Source organism: Hoplias malabaricus, chromosome 12 (genome assembly GCF_029633855.1).
Source record: "Hoplias malabaricus isolate fHopMal1 chromosome 12, fHopMal1.hap1, whole genome shotgun sequence".
Classification (NCBI taxonomy): Eukaryota; Metazoa; Chordata; class Actinopteri; order Characiformes; family Erythrinidae; genus Hoplias; species Hoplias malabaricus.
Genome location: NC_089811.1, coordinates 28,994,364 through 29,015,439, shown reverse-complemented (window position 1 = coordinate 29,015,439; position 21,076 = coordinate 28,994,364). Strand labels below are relative to the sequence as shown.

Below are 21,076 nucleotides of genomic sequence, written 5' to 3'. Positions count from 1 at the left end.
TACATGTTTGCTTTTGTAGCATGTAGCAGTAGTAGTTGATACTTAACAATGAACTAAAATACAACCTGCAACACATAATGACTTCATTATTCTTGTCTGCACGTTATGTGACTGTAATCTATAAAACCATCAAAAGCATATTGCATAGCTCAAAATGGAGCCTTTATATTATCTACACAGTTGTCCACTTCTGTGCCATACTATGACAGAAACCCCATAAACAGGTCAGCATAAGATTGGCTGAAATCTATAACCTCTTTAATAAAGCTTGAGGTTAGTGTGTGATGATGTCAGCGTGTTGTTTTCACAGTTTTAAGTGAGGAGATATAAGCATCCTATATTAGCCTTGTAGCTTCAGTGAAAGCCTAAAGAAGCCAAGGTTGATTGGCAGTATCTGGGATAAGGGTTTTTATTTTTTTCCTCCTCTCCCTGAACCAGCGCTTAAATGAGGATTAAAAAGCCTTATCCCCTTCACTCAGCCTTATCTGTTTCAGTGTTTCCCACAAGTAACCATCTTCCCAGTATACAAATGGCTACCCAATTTTATATTATTCTCTCCTATTTTGATAATAATTCAATTTTTTTGGAATGCTTATTTGAATAGACCAAGTAAACCAATTCTATAAGTTTAAATATTCATATATTTAGATGACCCCACAACCCCAAACAATGACTCTTCAAACACACTGCCTTTTGTGCTACTGTGTGACTAGTTCATATGGTTATTAGTTTGTCAGGAAAGTGACAAAAACAGTTTGGAACAGTATTTTAATCTTAGCTCTAGGGGTCCTGGTGTGTTTTATTACAATAATAACATTATTATTCCCATCTAACGACTCTAATCTGTTGTATGTGAAATTACCTCCTTGTCCTCTCCTGCAGGGATGAAAGGAAGTGTGTGTGTGTGTGTGTGTGTGTGGCAACCGTGAAAATGATACTTCCACACACACAGACACATACTACATGCTGGTGAGTGGGTTTAGTAATGTCACCTTGCCTCAGTGATCAGCAGGAGAACTTCTTAGTGAATTGAAATGGCACTGTTTACTCACTTGAATCCTCACAGAGCAAAAACCCACTTACTGTTCTTCACTGGGTTCATATTCTTTGACCTTTATTTGTGGAAGGAAATGATGTAGTGAGCGGGTGAGAGAATCAGGGGGAGAGACAGATGTGAGAGGAGAACTTGCTGTCTTTATTCTCATGTCTCTATATTCAGTATTTCAGAGTGCAATTAATGGAGCTAATTATCTAGGCAGCCTTAACAATGGCCGTGACGTGTGATGGTCTCTAATTAGATTTGGAATAGAGAGAAACCCCAGAAGATTTGCACCATATGCTCACAAACAACTCACACACCTTGCTCTGAACACTTCACATGCACAGCTCACGCAGCACCCTGCTTTCAATTGTGTTTTTAAAGTTGATTTGTATCACTTTCTCTCCTTCTCTCCCCAGTGCTTCTTTCTCCCTGTATGCCAACCCTGTCTTTTGCCCTGCACACACACACACACACACACACACACACACACACACACACACACACACACACATTCTCACCCTTAGCATTAGCTGATAGCTCGTGTTGTCAGCTCTGAGTGGAGAGAACTAGGATCAAAGGCAGTGCCAGCCGCTTTGGGCTGTAAACAAACCTGACTTGTTCTTTCTCTCGAACACACACACACACACACAAACACACATACAAAATATGCTGTCAAAATGCTATAGCCCATGGTCCACAGACACACTACGTCCTCTATTTTCTTCTGTCATGTCTGAACACTCACATTACCGCCCTCATCCCTATCCACTTCTGTCTGTTCTCTGCTTTATTCCTCTGTCCTTCTCCCTTCTGTATTTCATTCTTTATTGTTTCATATGCTGTAGGAAGATGTCTGTTTTTTTTAAACAGGTGTTCTTACTTTGGAAATCCAGAATTAAACTATCCTACAGCGATATGACAATATATGCTACAAATTTATTTTTTTAGTTGATAAGGCTCATAGATTTTTCAGAGTTTAGGGCAGGTTCTCAGATTAGTCTTTAACCCTATTCAGAAGGGATGAGTTTTACCTGTGGACATGGGGGTAAAGTGTTATTACCAGAGTATCTCAGTTGTTTAAATCTTGTCCGAATAGACCATTTCATTCATATTTGCAGAGTGCCCGCTCCTGTTCCCAGAGCCTGTAAAATGAGCACTAAAAATAAGCCCAGGTTAATTTAATCCTGTCCGAATTGACATGAGTGTACGTTCTGTCGTTTCCCAGGGTAAAGGAGTTCTCAAGAGGTTTTCTTGAGAACAGAGCTTCTTGAGGATTTATTTACTTTTGCAACATAGAGTTCAAGTACGAGGTTAATCTCTGCCGCTGGACGACACACAACACCCAGATCCACAAAATGTCCTAAAGGAGCACTCAGAGCAGAGATGTTTCTGGTAGTTGTATAGGAGTTATGCAAAATAGCAGCTTGCATACCTGTTATGGACATGTTTTTACTTATTAACCTAAGATTAAACAGTTTATATCGGACGTAATAAGAGTTGTAAAGGTTTAGTATTGTTTTTTTATTTTATTATCTCTTCACTCCCATTCTCTATTTGAATAAGGACTACATGATGGGCCATTTATATGGATACACCTTAATAAAATGGGAATGGTAGGTGATATTATCTTCCTGTTTGTGGCACATAGTGTATGGGAGGGGGGAAAATTTTCAAGATGGGTGATGACCATGGCGGCCATTTTGAAGTCGGGCATTTTGGATCTAACTTTTGTTTTTTCAATGGGAAGTGGGTCATGTGACACATCAAACTTCACAAGAAACTTTCACAAGAAAAACAATGGTGTGATTGGTTTTAACGTAAATTTATTCTTTCGTGATCTATGCCAATGCAACCCTCTTCTCCCACTCTTCACACACTGATAGCAACAGGAGAAATGCTAGCACAGGCTTCCAGTATCCGTAGTTTGAGGTGCTGCACATCTTGATGGTATGTTGTGGTATATGGGGTACAAAGATGGTGGGGCCATTCTTCATCAATGGAAACCTCAAGGCCACTGGATATGCGAAATTGCTACATGTGTTTCCACCCTCCCATATACTAATGTGCCACAAACAGGAAGTTAATATCACCAACCATTCCCATTTTATTAAGGTGTATCCATATAAATGGCCCACCCTGTAGAAATTAAGAGTCAATGAGGAATGGGTATTTTCGGTGGGAGAACTTTTCTCAGAACAGTAGAGGCAATGTGTGAATTGAGTAACCACTTATTTGTTTGATTATTTATTTACTTATTCATTATTTATTGAATCTATCATAAACATTACTGACATCCTGTGGTTAAATAACATTACCCCAAATCCCCATGTAATACTAATCCCTTCTGAATAGCACTTTAGACGACACTGTTATTGAAGGCCTATGTAGGGTCTTCATAACACATCATAGAACATGTTTATGAATCATGTTATAAAGCATAGATATTACTCAGATGATGATATAAAGCTTTTACCTTGACCTAATGTAACATGACATTTATTCCATGTGCAGTGTACCACTGTTATGAAGTATCATTCCCAAAATAATGGGGGTTGTAAAGCAGAGGCTGTGCGTGCGTGCGTGTGTGGCCACATTCACTCATTCCTGGCTCAGCTGTGACCCTCCTGGCTGTGTCAGTTTAACGGCGCTGGTGGAAGGAGGTGTGTGGAGGTGCCAGAGTGACTGATGCTCCTGTTGGGAAGCTCGTGATGCTGCACATTAAAAAGCACACCGCGAATAGTCCCCTGCACTATGCATTACAGGCTAGCAGAACTGACCACTATAGCCCTCTTCCCGACTCTGCACCCAGCCACAAAATCACCCATTCACTGCTGTCACGTCCCTAATACACCGCCCCCCCTCTGCATAGCTCTCTCCCACTCTCACCCATACACACACCTTCAGAACCAGCCCAGCTCCAGCATGACTTACTGTGTTCCTGTCAGAAATATGACTGTGGTGGGCGGCTGCTGAGTTTTATTTCTGGACTCTGAAAGCTCAGAATGACATTTAGCTCCTTCTAGGCGGAGCAGAAGCACTACTTAACGTCTTTAGGACAGTAGAGGGGGTTGGGAGGGACTGGAGAATATCAAAAGATGATTATTTGTGATTATCTAGGTGTGCATAAACATCCTTTCATTGCGAGATCACAGGTTTGAAACCCCAAATGGCCAAAGTGCCACAAATATGAGTAGTGCTGGCCGATGTGAGCGCAAATCTATATATATATATATATATATATATAGATATATTTTATATATTACTGGGATATATTCTCTATTGTTGCTGGGAGATTGTTCCTCTCTTGTTTTTTTGAGCACTGTTTATATTTGGTGTGTGATTGTGCTTTGTTCGCATTTTTTCAGTGTTTACATTTGACTTTTTGTTTAGCGTGGTCTTAATTATAGTCAAAACACAGCACGTCCAAACCACAAACGAGGAGTTTTTCTTTGGTACAAGCTCCTCCAGTCCCTTGGTCGGCCTCAGCATTTAGGTTGCTTCCATGTGGCAGATAGGGGCAGAATCACGTGACTACAGCTTGGTAGCGTAGTTTTAAAGGGACAGTACGTGAACACACAGTGGGGACATAATAAAATTAATCAGTATAGACTGGATTATGTCTATTTCGAAGTTCTGAATGTTGATTTTCGATTAATTGCTGAGCCCTATATATGAGCCATCAGAGGTGAATGCACTAATGATTTGTTCACTTTTCAGTAACATTCGTTGTATATTATTGATATTTATTTAGTGACTTTGCTTGTTGACATGCGTATCAGTCCGACTGAAACATGCTCTGGCTTCTCCTGACCTGGTTTAATACTATTTTCCACATTGTTACCTACACAGAAGACCAGGAGACCTGGCTACAGCCAGAAGTAGTTCCTCTGGTCGCTCTAGCCCTTAATGTTAAAACATTCGCTGTTCCTCATCCATTAAATGTGGTTTCACTGCTGGGGCTGTTTTCTGTTCTGTGTGGGCCATGTGACCTCATGTGAATCTATGTGCAAGTGTTTGTTTGTTACAGCCATATTAATTCTTCCACTCTGGTGTATGTGTAGGCAGTGTGAGCCTCATTTTGAGGAGGGAGTTTGTATTTGTGCCATCATGCCCGTCAGGAAGAGAGTGGCATGGCCAGAGGCAAGTTTTCTCTAACCACACACACACACACGTGCACATGCGCGCGCACACACACAGGGAGGGCTCGGCTTTGCGTCTCAGTGAGGAGCCTCTACGCTTGGCTCTCTTAATGTTGGGATTAAAGAGAGAAAGGCCCTCTCTCCTCTCCGTCTCCTCTCCGGGGGATGGGGGGGTGGGGTGGGGGGTAGAGGCGGGTGGTTATAGCTCCTTAAGACAGCTTTTTGCATCCATCAGAAGTAGAGGGAAATGAGGGGCGCTTTTACAGAGCGGATTTCATTTGAATCCACCATACTGATGACTTCCCCTGGGCATGGTGTCTTTTAATGACAGTGTAGTAGAACAGCCACCATCCCCCCAGATATGGAACAACCTTCCACAACCATTCAGAGCTCATAGATCACCACGCAGTCAACAATCACTTCAGCCGTTGTGTGTGGGGTTTTTTTATTTAGCTGCATAGATGCTTTGCTTTCAGATTCTACTGCTCTCTCCTTTTGCACACATTACCTTCAGTTGTAGGAGTCATAAACAGTGGCCAAGTCTTTAGCTAATGCTGTATTCCACCTGTCAGCCTTTACTGTGGGCCTGAAGAATATTTTTTCTCATCACCGCCTGAAAATACCTTTGCATTTAGACCAACCGCTTATTCACAGCGGCAGTAAAAAAAAATCTCACCATTTTATATTCTATGACTCTGTCTCACACTCGCTGCCTCTATTTTTCTCTGTCTGTCCTTTTCTCTTTACTGTCTGCTTCTACTATCTGCTCACCCTCCTGAAGCTAGGGCCTAATTGGTTGCTTAAGCCAGAAATTCCACCATCATTTGCCTCTCCCAGTATTCTTCTGCTGAAATGCCTGTCTATTTCTCTCCCCCTTCCCTCTCCTCCTCTCCCTCTCTTCCATCCCCATCAGACAGACACATGCACTCTCACTCTCTCTCTCTCTCATGCTCTCTCTCTCTCTCTCTCTCTGTGTCTTTCTCTCTGTGTCTCTTTCTTACACTCTCTCTCTGTCTCATCTCACTCTCTCTGTCACTGTCTCTCTCTCACATGCTGTGTCTTTCTCTCTCTGTCTCATCTCTCTGTCTCTGTCTCTCTCTCACTCTCTGTCTCATCTCTCTGTCTCTGTCTCTCTCTCACTCTCTGTCTCGTCTCACTCTGTCTCTGTCTCTCTCTCTCTCTCTCTTGCTCTCTCTCTCTCTCTGTCTACCTCTCTTGCACTCTCTCTCCCTCTCTGTCTCATCTCACTCTGTCTGTCTCTCTCTCTCCCTCTCTTGCGCGCTCACTCTCTCTCTGTCTCACTCTCTCTCATCTCACTCTGTCTCTCTCTCTCTTGCACTCTCTGACTCGTTTGCTCTCTCTCTGTCTCACTCTCTCTCTCCTTCCTCCTTCCTCCTTCATCCTAGTGTCTTGTATAAAGACATTTCTTCTTATGCAATGTTTGCAATAACACAGACCCTCATCACAGTCCCTTTTTATTGAAATGACACTATGCCATAGTTTGTGACTTGCACATCATAAAGGGTTTATCTGTTTTAGATTTTAAAACACACACACACACACAGACACAGGGATCTTTCTACTAGAATCAATGCCTCATCCCAATCTCTCTCCAAAAGTAATGTGGCACTGGATACAAACTGTAACATTTTCACATTTTAGGATGACTGCCAAAAAGCAGCTTACATGACCGCGAGTTTTTTCTAAAATAACACACACACACATGTTGCTTGAATACATAGCTAAGCTAATTATACTAAGCCCCATGATTTAGACTCATTTAGCCCAGGCTTCTCAATAGAACCAGCTCCTAAAGAAATAGAGATTTAAGGTTTAAATAAAAGTTGAGCTGTATCGGAATCAGCAAATGTCAAATGATCCTCAGCCTAACGCACGAAGCCAGCAACCACATCTTTTACACACAGCTGTTCACACAGCTTCATAGGGCAGCTGAGCACGTCTGGAGGAGAATGCTGATTGCCCGTTCTGTTCACTTGGCCTAAAAGATTCCCACAATCAGCCAGCAGCACTCATAGGATAACAAGACAGAGGAAGTAAGCCATTGTTTCAACCCAGACAGCCAGTCGTGCGCTCTCGGATTACCAGCGGCTGATGGCTGTAGCTTTGTTGGGACTTGGCAGTGGGACACCCAGCAAACTGCGACAACAGCAGCCTTATAACTTTATAGCGTATCATGTTATACAAGACGATGGCAATAAAACTCTGTGAGATGATCGTTTCATTTGAGGGTGCTGCAAATAGCACTACTTTGATGATTTTTCATGTCATCCTCTTTTGGTGGCCTTCTTTCTTGTTGGTACCAGTTTGTATCAGAATATTCCGGTGGAACCTGAACTCTACTGGCAAATCTTTGTGCGTTTTCACACCTGAAGTGTTTGTTCTAGTGCAAATCAGTTAAGAAGCTCATAACCTTGAGATGTTATCCTCTTTGGTTTGTTTTCACACACTGTAAAATCTAAGCGCACTAAAACACGTCACCGCAAACAACCTGAGAATGTCCTCACTGCTGATTGGTCAGACCTGACTGAGGCGGGAGCAAGAATGTAAACACAGGAAAAAGGTACTCTGTTCTGGACTACTGTGTTTCTGATCCATTACTCTAACCAGTTCTTTGTTTACCTGCCTACTGCGTCCAATATGCAAAGCACACCTTGGCTACGAATGCCATTTAGCACCAATTCGGGTCGAATCGAGGTCAGATCACGTTCTCACCAGACACGAGCAAACACCAGGGTTCGTTTGAGAACGGACAGAGACCACCTCCTCTCAAAGGTCTCTGTGTGGTTGTATTGGTCCACATCTGAGTGTGATTATTTCTTTCACATCTGTCCAAGAGAACCGCACCAAGTGTGTCCGGAATAACAAGTGCAGTTGTGAAAACGCCCATAGGTTGCAAAGGTATTAAATCAATCCCAACCCTAACTAAAATAGATGTTGGAAGGCTAGTGATATAACTGCTGCCATGGAACTGTGCCAGGATTTTAGATGTCACTATGGGTTAGAATCATCCAACTTCTATTGAAGCATTGTAAACTAAACTATATGCCCTCACCATGGTACTGTCTTGTATGTAAACAACAAGAAAAAGCTGACAGGTTACAGTCGCACTGCCATTTAATAGTTTTGTATTTCACCTAAACCGATTCTAACATATTAATTCATTCGTTCATATATTATCTGTAACCGCTTATCCAGTTCAGAGTCACGGTGGGTCCAGAGCCTACCTGGAATCATTGGGCGCAAGGCGGGAATACACCCTGGAGGGGGCGCTAGTCCTTCACACATTCATTCACACACTCACACCTACAGACACTTTTTGAGTCATCAATCCACCTACCAACGTGTGTTTTTGGACTGTGGGAGGAAACCAGAGCACCCGGAGGAACCCCATGGGACACAGGGAGAACACACCAACTCCTCACAGACAGTCACCCAGAGCAGGACGCGATCCCACAACCTCCAGGTCCCTGGAGCTGTGTGACTGCGACACTACCTGCTGCGCCACCGTGCCGCCCCGATTCGAACATAAGATCATTGTATTGTTCAGCTCTATATAAATCAGACTGATGTTAATTACGCTGAACACTGTACTTTACTGACCTGAAAAATCTGTTTGTCACTTATTTGTGTGTGTATAAATTAGGGAGAATGGGATGTCCATTAAAAAGGAAGAACAAGTGGTAGTAAAAAGAAAAATGAATGTGTGTGAGAAAGCAACAGTCAAAGAAAGGCAAGTGAAGTACGGAGTTGAGCTGCAGCATTTCCTCCTCTTTCTTTCTGTTTCCTCAGTGAGTTTGATGTGGCGGTAAATACCGGCTCACTGTCGGACTACTGGGTTTAAAAGGGGAATCACATATAGATCCAGGGGATGTCGGCCTCCTTTAAAACTCCTCTGCTCCTGGTTGGCTCTGCTTTTGTCTCTCCTTCGCCGTCTTTCTCATTCTCCCTTTTTCACTTTCCACTTCTATCTCTTTCACTCTATCTCCCTCAGCATCTCTTTCTCTCTCTTTCTCCATTTTGCTCACTTTCTCTTACTCTCCCAGTGTGTATTTCCTTTTCTCTTTTGCTCTGTCCTCGCTCCATTTCTCACTGTAAACTTTCTCTCACTCCCTTTCTCTCCTTTGCTCTTTCTTCCCCTATTGTTTTCTCCCTTTCTGTGTCTTTTTGACATCCATTCTCTTTCCTCATTCAGCATTGGCAGGTGTTGGCCAGGAGGAGACTGCTTGTTCATTGAGGTAGGTGATGGAGTGCAGAAGGGAAGAGAAGTGCATAAGCAGACCTGTGGCATTAAGTACGGCCGCATTAGCATGGTTGGCTAATGCTGCCCAAGCAAGCTGAAGAGGTGAGCTTTTGCTGAGCTCTCCCTTTATCCTTGTTTACACTGATTTCGAGAGCCTCCTCTTCCTCAGAAGATGCACTCTCACTCTTAAGCTCCTCATTTCATCTTGAAGTGGCCAGTGCTCTGCTGCATGCGAACAGAGAAAATGGAGTCACCTTCTGAACAAGGCCAAGATGTTTCCTGCTTAGCCTTCCGCCCTCTCTGCGCTAATTGTTTAATTAATGCTTCACCTGTTTGCATTTGCATTAACAGTGGGATTATGTTAATTGACAGGTCTCTCCTGCTGGCACTGCTGTTTGATATTGTAATGGTGATGAGCAGGGCTAACGTTCTGGGCCTCTGTGGCAGGAAGGCTCATTTGCTAGAGCTCCAATAGGGAGCAGCTCTCACTCTTATGCTATTGTCTTTACTCAGTTGCACGGCAAATTGAATTGCAACGCCTGATAAGAGGGCACAGTCTGTTACCCTCGGTTAATTTCTCCCATGTTGATCCCTGATAGTTAAGCCATGTTTTGTCCCGTGATCTGCTAAATGGCTGAGACATACACCCTTTGAAAAAGATTCTTGAAGCTTTCTTCAGTGAATGCAGTAGTTATACGTAAAGCTATGACAACTCAAAGTACATCAAAAGAATCTCTTAGAACATATTAACTCTAATGATCCTTTGCATGAATAAATGATGAGGAGACTATGTGATAGAATCTTCTAAAATGGCTTCGTTTCCTCAATAAAGCACAGAGTTATAGGACCTTTCTTGGTTCCATAACGAACCCATTTAAAGAAGTGTGTTTTTAAAACGACTCGGTATTCAGTGCTTTATAAAACATGCTGTAACCATAGTATAAAGGTTCAGTTCTTTGAGAACCTTCAAGTTTCAACTTTTTCTATTGTGCTTGAGATTTTTAAAGAAATGCTTTTTTTTTTTTTTATTTAAATTCACTATAAAAAACTGAGCTTGACCTGGGTTCACTTTGAGTCTGCTAAAGTCTGTGCATGTATTTTATGAACAGTGATGGGTGACTTTAGACTTGTCGTTTCTAAACCAAAATATCCTTGTAGCAAATTAGGACATGTTTTGGCTGATCAATTGCAGCTGGTGTAAGTGGGGGTTATTTATTTATTTATTTATTGTTAATGACCCTGTTCACTTAAAATTTAACTGTGGTTCACCAAACAAAAACTGTTGAATGTAGCAAGCGGTATTGAGCCTGCTAGCTTGTGTTAAGTGTCCCAGGCGTGGACTTGCAGTGTTAGCCTTGTGCTGATTGCCCCTCCCTAAGCCTCAGACCAGGCGGCATCTTATCTCAGACAGCTCTTCACCACAGCCCCATAATCCTGGGCCAGATTGGGGTCACAGAGCAGTTTCACAATCTAGAATGGAGTCACGGAGGCAGGAGATGGTATCTGCTTATATAATACATTCTTTCACCTATTAGGCCACGAGGGTAAGGCAAAGCTTCCGTGTGTGAGAGTTGAGGGTTTTGCCATAAAGCTCAGTGTGCTGACATGCGCTCCAGTGTATGACTGATTGTCATGAAGGGATATCTGTGCTGTATCTTTCAGGCGGTCAGCCTGGCCTGTATGTTGGCCTGAATGCTGATGGCTTTGCTCTGGCTGGAGCTCAGTGCTGCAAGCCTGGCTTGGCAGCTTAAGGAAGGCTTTGAGCTGATGGCTAAAAGTTGTTTGATGTTTTCTGTTGCTTCACGCCTTACAAGTTGAGAATTTAGTGTTGGCATGGAAACAGCAAGTTTCTGCTAGGCTCTTGTTGGGATGTTGTTATGGTAACAATCTTGATTTTTTTTTTCATAGGATACGATAACTGGCGGTAGTAGCGAGCTCAGGACTTGGGTCTCTGGGGGCTTGGAGAGCGCTTGGATAAAGGATGGTTATTGATTTTGGCCATTGCTGTTTTGGATGGTATGATGATGTACAGTCAGTTATTTATTTATTTATTTTTTTACTGTGGGGGTGGACTGTGTTGGCTCTGCTGTACTGGAAAAATGAGGATTGTCCTGGAGCTTACCCACACACACATTTACATACAAACACACAGCAAGCGTTCACAGAAGGAGGTGTTACGAGCCCTTGCTGTCTCCCTATGAGGGAAACAATAAGTACAGAGCAGCAAAAACATTTGATTCCCCTTGTCATGGCTATCTCTCTCTGTCTCTCTCTCTCGCTCTCAGGTGCCGTTTTGAACAAGAATATTATTTTAAACAGTTGCCTCTGCTTTTATGTCTTTGAGTACATTCCCCAAATCTCTTTGCCCTTATTAAGTTTTAGCTCTATCTCCATCCACAGATGTTTTTCTCTCTTCGCTGATGCCATGTTTGAGGGAGAGAGACAAGGTGGCAATTTGTCGTCATCACTGTTCATCAGGCTGCGAGATACACAGTGGGACCCTTATTAAAAAACCCAGTGGAGGTCCAATACTCCCAGCAAAACTCTCGCGCTCTCGCTCCCTCTCTCGCTCTCTCTCTCTCTCTCTCTCTCTCTCTCTCTCTCTCTCTCTCTCTCTCTCTCTCCCTCTCCCCTCTGCTTGGTTGCTTTTTTTGTCTTAAACCTTCTGTCTGTGTAACTTTTCACATTCTTTTTCTCTCGCACACTCTTGTGCTCTCGCTCTCATTTATTCTTTCCTCATCCAGCACTACCCCACTCTATTGAACTTCTTTACTTATTCTTTTTTAATATTTTCTCTCGTGCTCTCGCTCTCTCTCTCCATCTCACTCTGACTCCATCACACTCACTCTTGTTTGACACTCTATCCCTCACTCTCACTCTTCTCTTTTTATATGTGTTGTCTCTCCTCTCTCCTCACGCTCTCTCTGTCTCTCTCGCTTTTTTCCTCCACCTTCTCTCAGTCTTGTTTCATCAGCAGTGCATAGCTTTGTCGCTCCACCTCTTTTAAACTCCTGTGTGAGAATGTGTGAGCGAAGGGGAGTTTGAATAATTGAGAATGCACATGCACCATGCCACACTCGCATATCTCTGCCTGCTGAAAGAGGCGTGTTCTCAGATGTACGCTTACGCCGGAATAGAAAAGCAGCTTTCAAAAGTTCACTGGAATCACAGCTTTTGGAGTGTTTAGGGCTGTGTGACGGTGGCCAGCTCACACCCTAGATCATGACATGTGTAAATTCTTTGATGGAGCTTCTTTGACCAGCTGTGACTAAGCATTCTCAGTAACGCTGAACCCAGTGCCCTCACACAGTGTCCTGTTTGGATAGACTTGCCGCTCTGTAAGACTCAGAAGCTGAATGTGCACTGCCTTCTGTCTTTTTCTTATTTTCTCTTTGTCCCTGAGGTTTTTTTTCGTCAACCTTTCATCTTATTAGTCATTATATTTCAGCAGGAGGGAGGAGAAAGGTCATAAAAAGTGAGTTTGATAACTCAGACCTTTGTGAATCCTCAAGTGCCATTCTTAATTCCATTTTATTTTCGCAGTGGCAGTATATATTTCAGTCTTCATTTGTTCATGAGTGACAGTGGCGTTAGTTGAATCTTTTCAAATGCAAAACTTTATATTAGAGTTGCACAGACACAGATTTGACTGATGCCAGTATCCTGTACTGTATGTGAATACTGGTGCATGTATATTTCTGTTTCCATAGGCTTGTAAATGTGTATTCACACAGAAGTGCAGGTAAAAGTTCTAGACTTTGGGTATAAAAGAGGCCCATGTTTGAAAGTTTGGTTTAAATAGATTTAAACAAATATCTGCAAGTATTGATTTGATACCAGCACCGTAATGCATCATTACTATAACAGATTTTCACTCAAACAGAATCGTAGTGTGAATTTCTGCACTGAATTCCACATGTACATGGTGTTTGGTATTTGCTTATGCTTCGTACTGGGGCTCTGTCTTTGCTTGGGGAAAATATAGCTTTTTTTTTCTTCAAAAGCTTTCCTCTTAATTCCTTCTACTTTGTTGTTTGTCTATTTATAACCATGCTTGGAGCCTATTGAAAATAATACTCCTCTTCTCTATTTCAACCTTCCATTTTAGGCTATTTATAACCTGAACTAATTTCCTCCTTGAATTAAAAATAGTGAGAATGTGAGTTGGTGAGATGGCCATGCTTCTCAGCAGCAAGGCGTACAGTAGATACAGAGGCGTACTGTATGCAGTGATGTAAGAGCTGGTCGTTAATGGCTGAGAAAGCAACCCTGCCAGACTGAGGCTGTTATGGTTGACACTAATCGATGCTATCAGCGTGGTGACACCCAGTGAAGTACTGGGAAGGAGAATGGCTTCGCCTTTTAACTGCGTGGCAGCATGGAGTCGGGTCTGTGCTGGAATGCTGCTGTCTGAGTCGAGTGCTAATTGGGGGTGTGTGGGAGCGAAACTGGCTCCAGTGCTCACTGCTCTCTACAGGGGGCAAAAAGCATGTTGGTCAAGGAAGTGTGTGTGAAAGGCAGTCGTATCTAGTGATTTTGATTAAAGAGCACATGTTTGTTCAGCAATATTCAAGTTTTTTTCCCTCTTTCTTGCTTGACATTCTCACACACATTTATGTACTGCTTTGTATGTGAGCAAACGTGTTTAAACACTTCTTGTTAACATTTTTTTAACACTGCCTTAATTTTATGTACTAGCCAAGTAAGTGTGAAGTGCAAGCTCCAGAACAGTAGTTAATTATTTTGGGTAACACTCTGGTAAGTTCCAAGATGATTTAAAATAATTACACTGAAGTGCCCAGCAGGTTCTACTATTTAAATTAAAAATGGACAAAGTATCTCCTAATTGAATCATAATTCAGATTAAACAGCTGGTGTGCAACAAAATTCCACATTTCTGGTACGGCATACATTTTAAGTAGGAAAATAAAGAAGAAGCGTCTGTAAACAAGTAAATCTAGAAGTAAATCCATTTGTTTCAAAGCAATTGACAGATATTATATTCTAGTCTTGTATATAGTATAGACATGTATATTAACAGTGTGACAGATGCAGGAGAATGCTGAGTAGGAATCTTGCCACAGCACTGTAGTTGCCTGAGCAGGGAATCAAACCCTTGTCTGCCATGTGGAAGGTGCTTTCCTGGTTTTCTGATGTATATTTCATTTATTCACTCCCTCCCTTCATCATGCACTCTCTGTCAGTCATTCAGTCATCTTCTGTAACTGCTTCCTCCTGATCAGGGTCACAGGGATCCATGAGGGTAATGCAGGAAATCATCCTGGACAGGGCCAAACATCATAATATCTGCAACCTGTTTGGCATTTCAGTGGATACCTGATATGATACCCAATGTAACTGCTTAATACTTCAGGCTTTTATACCTTATTTAACCTGTTAGGACGTGGGCTGTAAGGGAATGTAAATAAAATATTACCCACAGTTTGCGTCAGGTTCTTGTAAAGGACTGAGAGGTTAGACACAGATGAAATGACTTCCTGAAGCCAAAACAGTAAAGGTGACTGAGAGAAGGAGAGTCCGAGAGGACAGTTTTTTCCCCTTTTCCCCTTAGCGATGAGCAGTTGTAATAACAAGGTTGAGACTGAGCTCCACTGCAGGAGACAATCCTGTTTAAATGTTAATGGGCCACAGAGTGTGTGTATGTCTAAGAGGGGTTGGAGCATATTTGTGCTGTTCTTCTTCTCTGACTAATCCACTTAATTTCCCTGTCTCGTTTCTGCAGTGATTCCAGACACACTGACTGTGACGTCTGCCTCTCAGTCTCTGTCCAAAGTGGAGGGGGACATCCTGCAGCTGAGCTGTGAGGTCACGCGCCAGACAGTCCAGCACACACACCTGGCAGTCGGCTGGTATCTCCGCTCTCCAGACGACCCTGGTGCTCAGCCACGGGACTTGGTCACCCTGTCCCGGGACTTTGTACTGAGGCCAGGAGGACCTTACCGTCAGCGCCTCTCCTCTGGAGACCTGCGGCTGGACAAGACCAGCACCACCACCTACCGTCTCACCATCTATAAACTTCAGCCCACTGACCAGGGCCAGTTCTACTGTGAAGCCTCAGAGTGGATCCAGGACCCTGACCGCTCCTGGTATTCCATGACGCGCAAGCAGTCCGACAAGACATCTGTCAAAGTTCAGCCCACAGGTGAGTGTAAAGCTATGGTAAACCCTTCTATTCCCCACACCTTTAAAATAAGCAAAATGCCTTCTGCTTGGTCCTCACACAATGCATATTCCGATATTATGCACACTCTATTCTAATTGTGGAAAAACTGTACGAATACAGAGAGTTTTACCACCTAATTCAGAAATGGAAACTTTATAATGAGCATTTGCACATACTTTTGGAAAACTGTAACCCAGTTTGAGCTGATTTTAACTTTTAAAGCAAAGATCAGAAAGCTTTTTCTGTGCCACCATGAGCTAGTTGTGCCATTTTATCTTTTAACCTTTAGTCAACTTTCAATCGATATTAATAAATATTTAGAACATATACAGGGTGAGTTAAAAAGTCTCAGGACACCTTTTTATTTCAGAAACAAACGGGAAAAATGACATATCTGAATAACCGAGCTAGTAATAGGTGAGGAACCAATCTTTTAGGCTATGTCCGGAATGTGGCTACCATTTTGAAAGCCGTCATATTGTATCAGGGGCACGTTTTTTTTCAGTGGGAATGTGTTCATGTAGCACATCGTAAAAGACCAGAATTGTCTCAGAAATCGATTGCCGCTCAGCCCAACCTGACAATGCTACAGGAAACGGTGTTCCCATCCATTCTGACTGAAGATGTTGAGCATATAGTGTCTGGTCGCGCCTGTGTTTAAAAACAAATGTTGAGAAATTTCTGGGTAAGTATCTTTTGAACCACAAGAGATATTGCAGTTTTTTAGATTGCAGCAGTCACATTCTGTCAATACTGGTATTCTTTGATATGCTACATGACCACCCAAGATGGCGCCATGTTCCAGACATAGCCTAAAAGATAGGCCCCTCACCCATTACTTGCTGGGTAATTCATATATGTCTTGATCACAATATCAAACTGATGATAAGAAAAAGATTTCGAACCAAAGTTAGGCTACTGTAAAGCACAGATGTGGAAACATGAAAAGCTTAGTGTGTTTATTTTAGTGGTGTCAGTGTGTTTGTGTTTATTGATGAAATCATTAACTCAGAAGTATGGCTGGATCCAAGCCTGAAGGAGTTTGAAAAGAAACTGTCTAAACAATATCAAACAATATCTGAAATCTACAAGCTGCTTTTTGAAAAAGAAGTACTTTGCCAAAAAGCATCTTAAAGTCTTGGAATGGTCTGTTTATAATTAATACCTTGGTAAGATTACTTTTGTAACTGTTGGAATAAATTGCATTAGTTGTGTAAATGGCCTTAATACCATTAGATTTCCACTTAGTCAGTCTGACAGGCTAAATGTGTAGAGATGTTTTCCTCCAAATTGGGTTTATTTATTGACAAAGCAAGTACAACATGTACATTTTATACTCTCAGTTCTAGCTTCCAGACTTTTCCCTGATTTATGTAAGCTGTCTGATTAAAACGCCTTCTTCTTTAGTTGCGCAATGGCCCATCGTGTATTGTGAAATTTACTTCAGATGACGTGTAGCATATGTTTCACCTCCTACCTAATGGATGACTGTTCTAGAGGAACCTTTAACAGGTTTTCAGGTCCAGCACGATCCCTTTCACTCTGTGAAACAACCAGAGAGCAGCTGGCACAGGTAGCGGAGTGGAGAAATGCATAAATCTGGCTCAGGTTTATGCAGGCTGCGTGCTGATCACTATCTGAAATTAAGCTCATTACCAACCTCTCAGCGAGGTGGCAGCCAATCCTCTTAATGCTGTCCTCTGCATCACAGACTTCAGCCAAGGCCAGTGCACCAGCAGCAGCCTCTGTCACTGATGCTGGCTGCGCAATGGAGGTTATCATAGTGTATTCAAGACTACATCAGCCCTGTGCAGTAATGTTTGACAATGCTCAGAAATTAATGTTTAGCATTCCCACTCCAACATTACACTAATAACCTGATTAAATTAATGAGTTCTTCAGAAAGCTATTACACGCGGCACTTATCTTTGTCCAAGCTTGTTCACACATACACAGACAATAGCATTTTAGGCTAAAGAATTACCCAAAGTAACCCTAAAGTGCCCAAATATTTAAAGGAACATAACACTCCTAGTGCATTGTGGGTCCACATATTGTGATGGGTGTAAAGTACCATGATTCATTAATGTCTTTATTTATAACAGAACAATATTTTTGGTATCCATAATATTATGACCACCTCCTTGTTTCTACACTCACTGTCCATTCTCTCAGCTCCACTGACCACACAGGAGCAACTTGTAGTTCTACAAATACAGAATGTAGTCCATCTGTTGCTCAGTGTACTTTGTTTTCCCCCTTTCACCCTGTTCTTCAATAGCCAGGTATGATTTGGGTGCTGGATCATTCTTAGAGCTGCACTGACACTGACAAGGTGGTGGTGGGTTATTGTGTTTTGTGATGATATGAGCCACAGACACAGCAGTGCTGCTGGAGTTGTTAAACACCTCAGTGTCACAACTGGACTAAAATAAGTCCACCAACCGAAAGTATCCAGCCAACAGCATCTTGTGAGTGGCGTCCATTGACTATAGACAACAGACTAGAGAGTGACCAACACAAACCTGGCAGCAACAGATGAGCTACTCTCTCTGACTTTGCACAACTTCAGTGTCAATGCAGAGCTGAGAAGGATCATAACTTCTCAGTGGTGGTCCTGACCATTTGAAAAACAGGGTAAATCTGGGTAAACAGTCTACAGAGCAACAAATGGATTACAGTCTGTAATTGTAGAACTGCAAAGTGCTCCTGTATGGTCAGTGGAGCTGAGAGAATGGGGACAGTGTGTGTAGAAACAAGGAGGTTGTCTTAATGTTATGGCTGATGTATATTGTATAATCCATATCCCCAACCAATTTCTGTTACATTCAAAGCTATTCTGCGGCTCCTCGGTGTAAGACACTGTGTTCCAGCAGTTCTCTCTCTGACTGATCAGAAGACTGTAACTCAATCTCAGAGCACTAGGTCTAGCAGTTTGATGAGAATGGGAGGTGACAGCGCGTCTCCTCATCAAACACACAGTAGGACAGAGCCTCGGAGCAGTGAGACTTCGCCATATTATTGGACGCTGGCCCTTAGAGGGGAGGATCACGCTGCACGTGATTGGAGGAGAGGGAACCCGGCTGGATCTCAAGGGCACCTCCTTGGCTGTGCAGCAGAGGAGAAAAGTCTAATGGTTTTGATGTGTGCTGGGTGGCAGGAGCAGAGTGTAAAGGCAGGACATGGAAAGAACTCAACATCAGACAGGTCCTGCTCCCTATAGAGACATCACTCATAGGACGGAGGGAAAATGATGAAACGCTGTCCATCTGTCCCAGGTGTCGGTGTTGAACAAAGCTAGGTCACAGATCTTCAGAGGCTAGAATCTCTTAAATGGCTGCAATGATTCTTTTGTTTTATTGCAGCTGTTGTCTCATTCCTAATTTTTATTTATTTATTTATTTTTATTTATTTGTCACACACTATTTAGAATGTTCTAAATTAACTGTAGTAAACAGTTCCACGAGGATTAAAGATTAAAGCCTATCACTTCTGTAATTAGCAGAGAGTTTTTTAAGGATCATAACTCATTTCATTTACTGTTTAAAATAGTCTAAAAGCTATTCAGACAGGGTTTTTTTTCCCTCCCCAAGTAGTGAGCAGTGCACAGAATAACACTATCAGCTCATTCCCAGTTTGAACTGTAAACTGGGTGGTTTTGGTGTAGGACATGCCTGCATTTCCCACAGTAAAGTGTAGCTAAGTCCTGTGCAATTGCCTCATCAATTTTTTGTTGAACTGCAGGTAATCACATCCCTCACCAGCCTCCCCTCTAACCATCTGATGCAACTCTCTACTCTCGCTGCTTTTTGGTTTTTTTTTAATGCACAGATTCTTCCATTTACCATTTTCCTCTGCTAAGTGGATGTGGCGGTTATTCAGACTGGTGTATCAGATAATTAACTGTAATATCAGAATATTTTATTAACCCTTAATCATGATTTGCAATATAACCTTAATATAAACGTATTCAAGCAAATAGCTGATAATAGAATACACACATAGACAGGAATATATCAAATTCAGAGACCACTGTCCATTTAATTAATTTCCGGTCAAAACTGCAGTTAAGAACAATATATGCATTTGTCAGCTGAAGAAATTAGGAACAGGAAAGTCCAAAGAAAACAAGCTGATGGGCGTGTGGCTATCAGCTTTATAAGATACTGATACTAAGGAAAGGCAATGGACCAAAAATATTACAGCAGTGCTATGAATATTAAACCTCTGATCATCTTATAATTATGTGGAGCACATTTTAGTTATGAAATCATTTTGAAAAGTTAGGTGAAAATGAATTTGAAAATGAGGAGCTCATGCCAGGCTGTACAGATACAGGTCAGTCAGGTCACCTGAGGCAACGAAGAAATTCAGAAAGCACAGATTTTAATAGGACTTTTATTTTTTTGGCCCATCAGGCATCTGATGGATATATTTTGGGTGGGCAAGGTTGAGAAAGTGAAAATGAAGCTGAATCACGAAGTGATCATCCTTGAGCTTCCCAGCCAGACCTGCGGACATTGTCCCTTGAGCCGAGGTGGGCTGAGGGAAACTGGTTTGTGTGTAATCCCCTTTTCTAGCCGGTTGCAACCACGTCCCCTCATTCTGGACTCCAGGGACAGAAATCTTGTTCAGATACTGCAGTGGATTGCTTAACTTGGTCGAGAAAACACAGGGGAGTGTGTGTGTTTGTGTGTGTGAGTGAGGGCAAATTTCTGTATGACTGAGACTTGTCTTTTAGAGTTGTGACTTGTTTAATGTGGTCTGTTTTCTTACATAGCTCCCAGCCAGTCTTATGATACCAAGTCAGTTTCACTGTGATGTATTTAGACCACAAGGCTGCTTTAAGTGTGCTTATAAAGAATTCTGAAAACATGACCTTAATATGTAGTGTGTGAGTGTTTTGTATTCAGTATGTTTAAGCTGTCCACATCTAATCCACCAAAATGCCTTGTTTTAGACTAAAAATTCCATCTAAACTCTCCCACTCAAGAAAAGTAAACAGGAGAAGAAATAGAGCTTGTAATTTGCTGTATATGTTTTTTAGAACTGATTAGTGAAGGATTGCACATGACTGTGCCTCGCATTTTGTAGTTAAACCCTGATAAATCAAACAGAGTTTGCATTGTTTGGTCTGCTCAGCTCAAAGCAGTGTTCATAAAGTGAACCCACAAACCAGAAAGCCTCTCTGTTAGACGTTGCATACTTTTTGTTTCACTCAAGTATGCATTTTACACTTTGAAATCACAGCATACGCGACCATTTGACCAAACTTTTAACGTGTTCTCACCTGTTATTGTGTAAGGGGTTTCTGGCAGAAAGTGTTTTTACTCTGAGGAGTGATGTAGGCGATGTCAAGGGAAACTGTAATGTTAAAAGTGTTTACAAAAGCTTTTCTGTTTAACTTTACTTGAAAACTCTTCTTGAAAATGGTGAAATGTGATACATTA

The 21,076-nt window shown here is 42.1% G+C and overlaps 1 protein-coding gene across 2 annotated transcripts in view; it reads left to right on the top strand.

Moving 5' to 3' along the window:
- Window positions 1-21,076, top strand: part of igsf3 (immunoglobulin superfamily, member 3) — a 145,629-nt gene that overhangs the window by 66,086 nt on the left and 58,467 nt on the right. For both annotated transcript variants that reach the window (XM_066686707.1, XM_066686709.1), the window contains exon 4: window positions 15,186-15,605. In XM_066686707.1, the coding sequence (XP_066542804.1) occupies window positions 15,186-15,605 (420 nt within the window). The remainder of the gene's footprint in view (window positions 1-15,185; window positions 15,606-21,076) is intronic.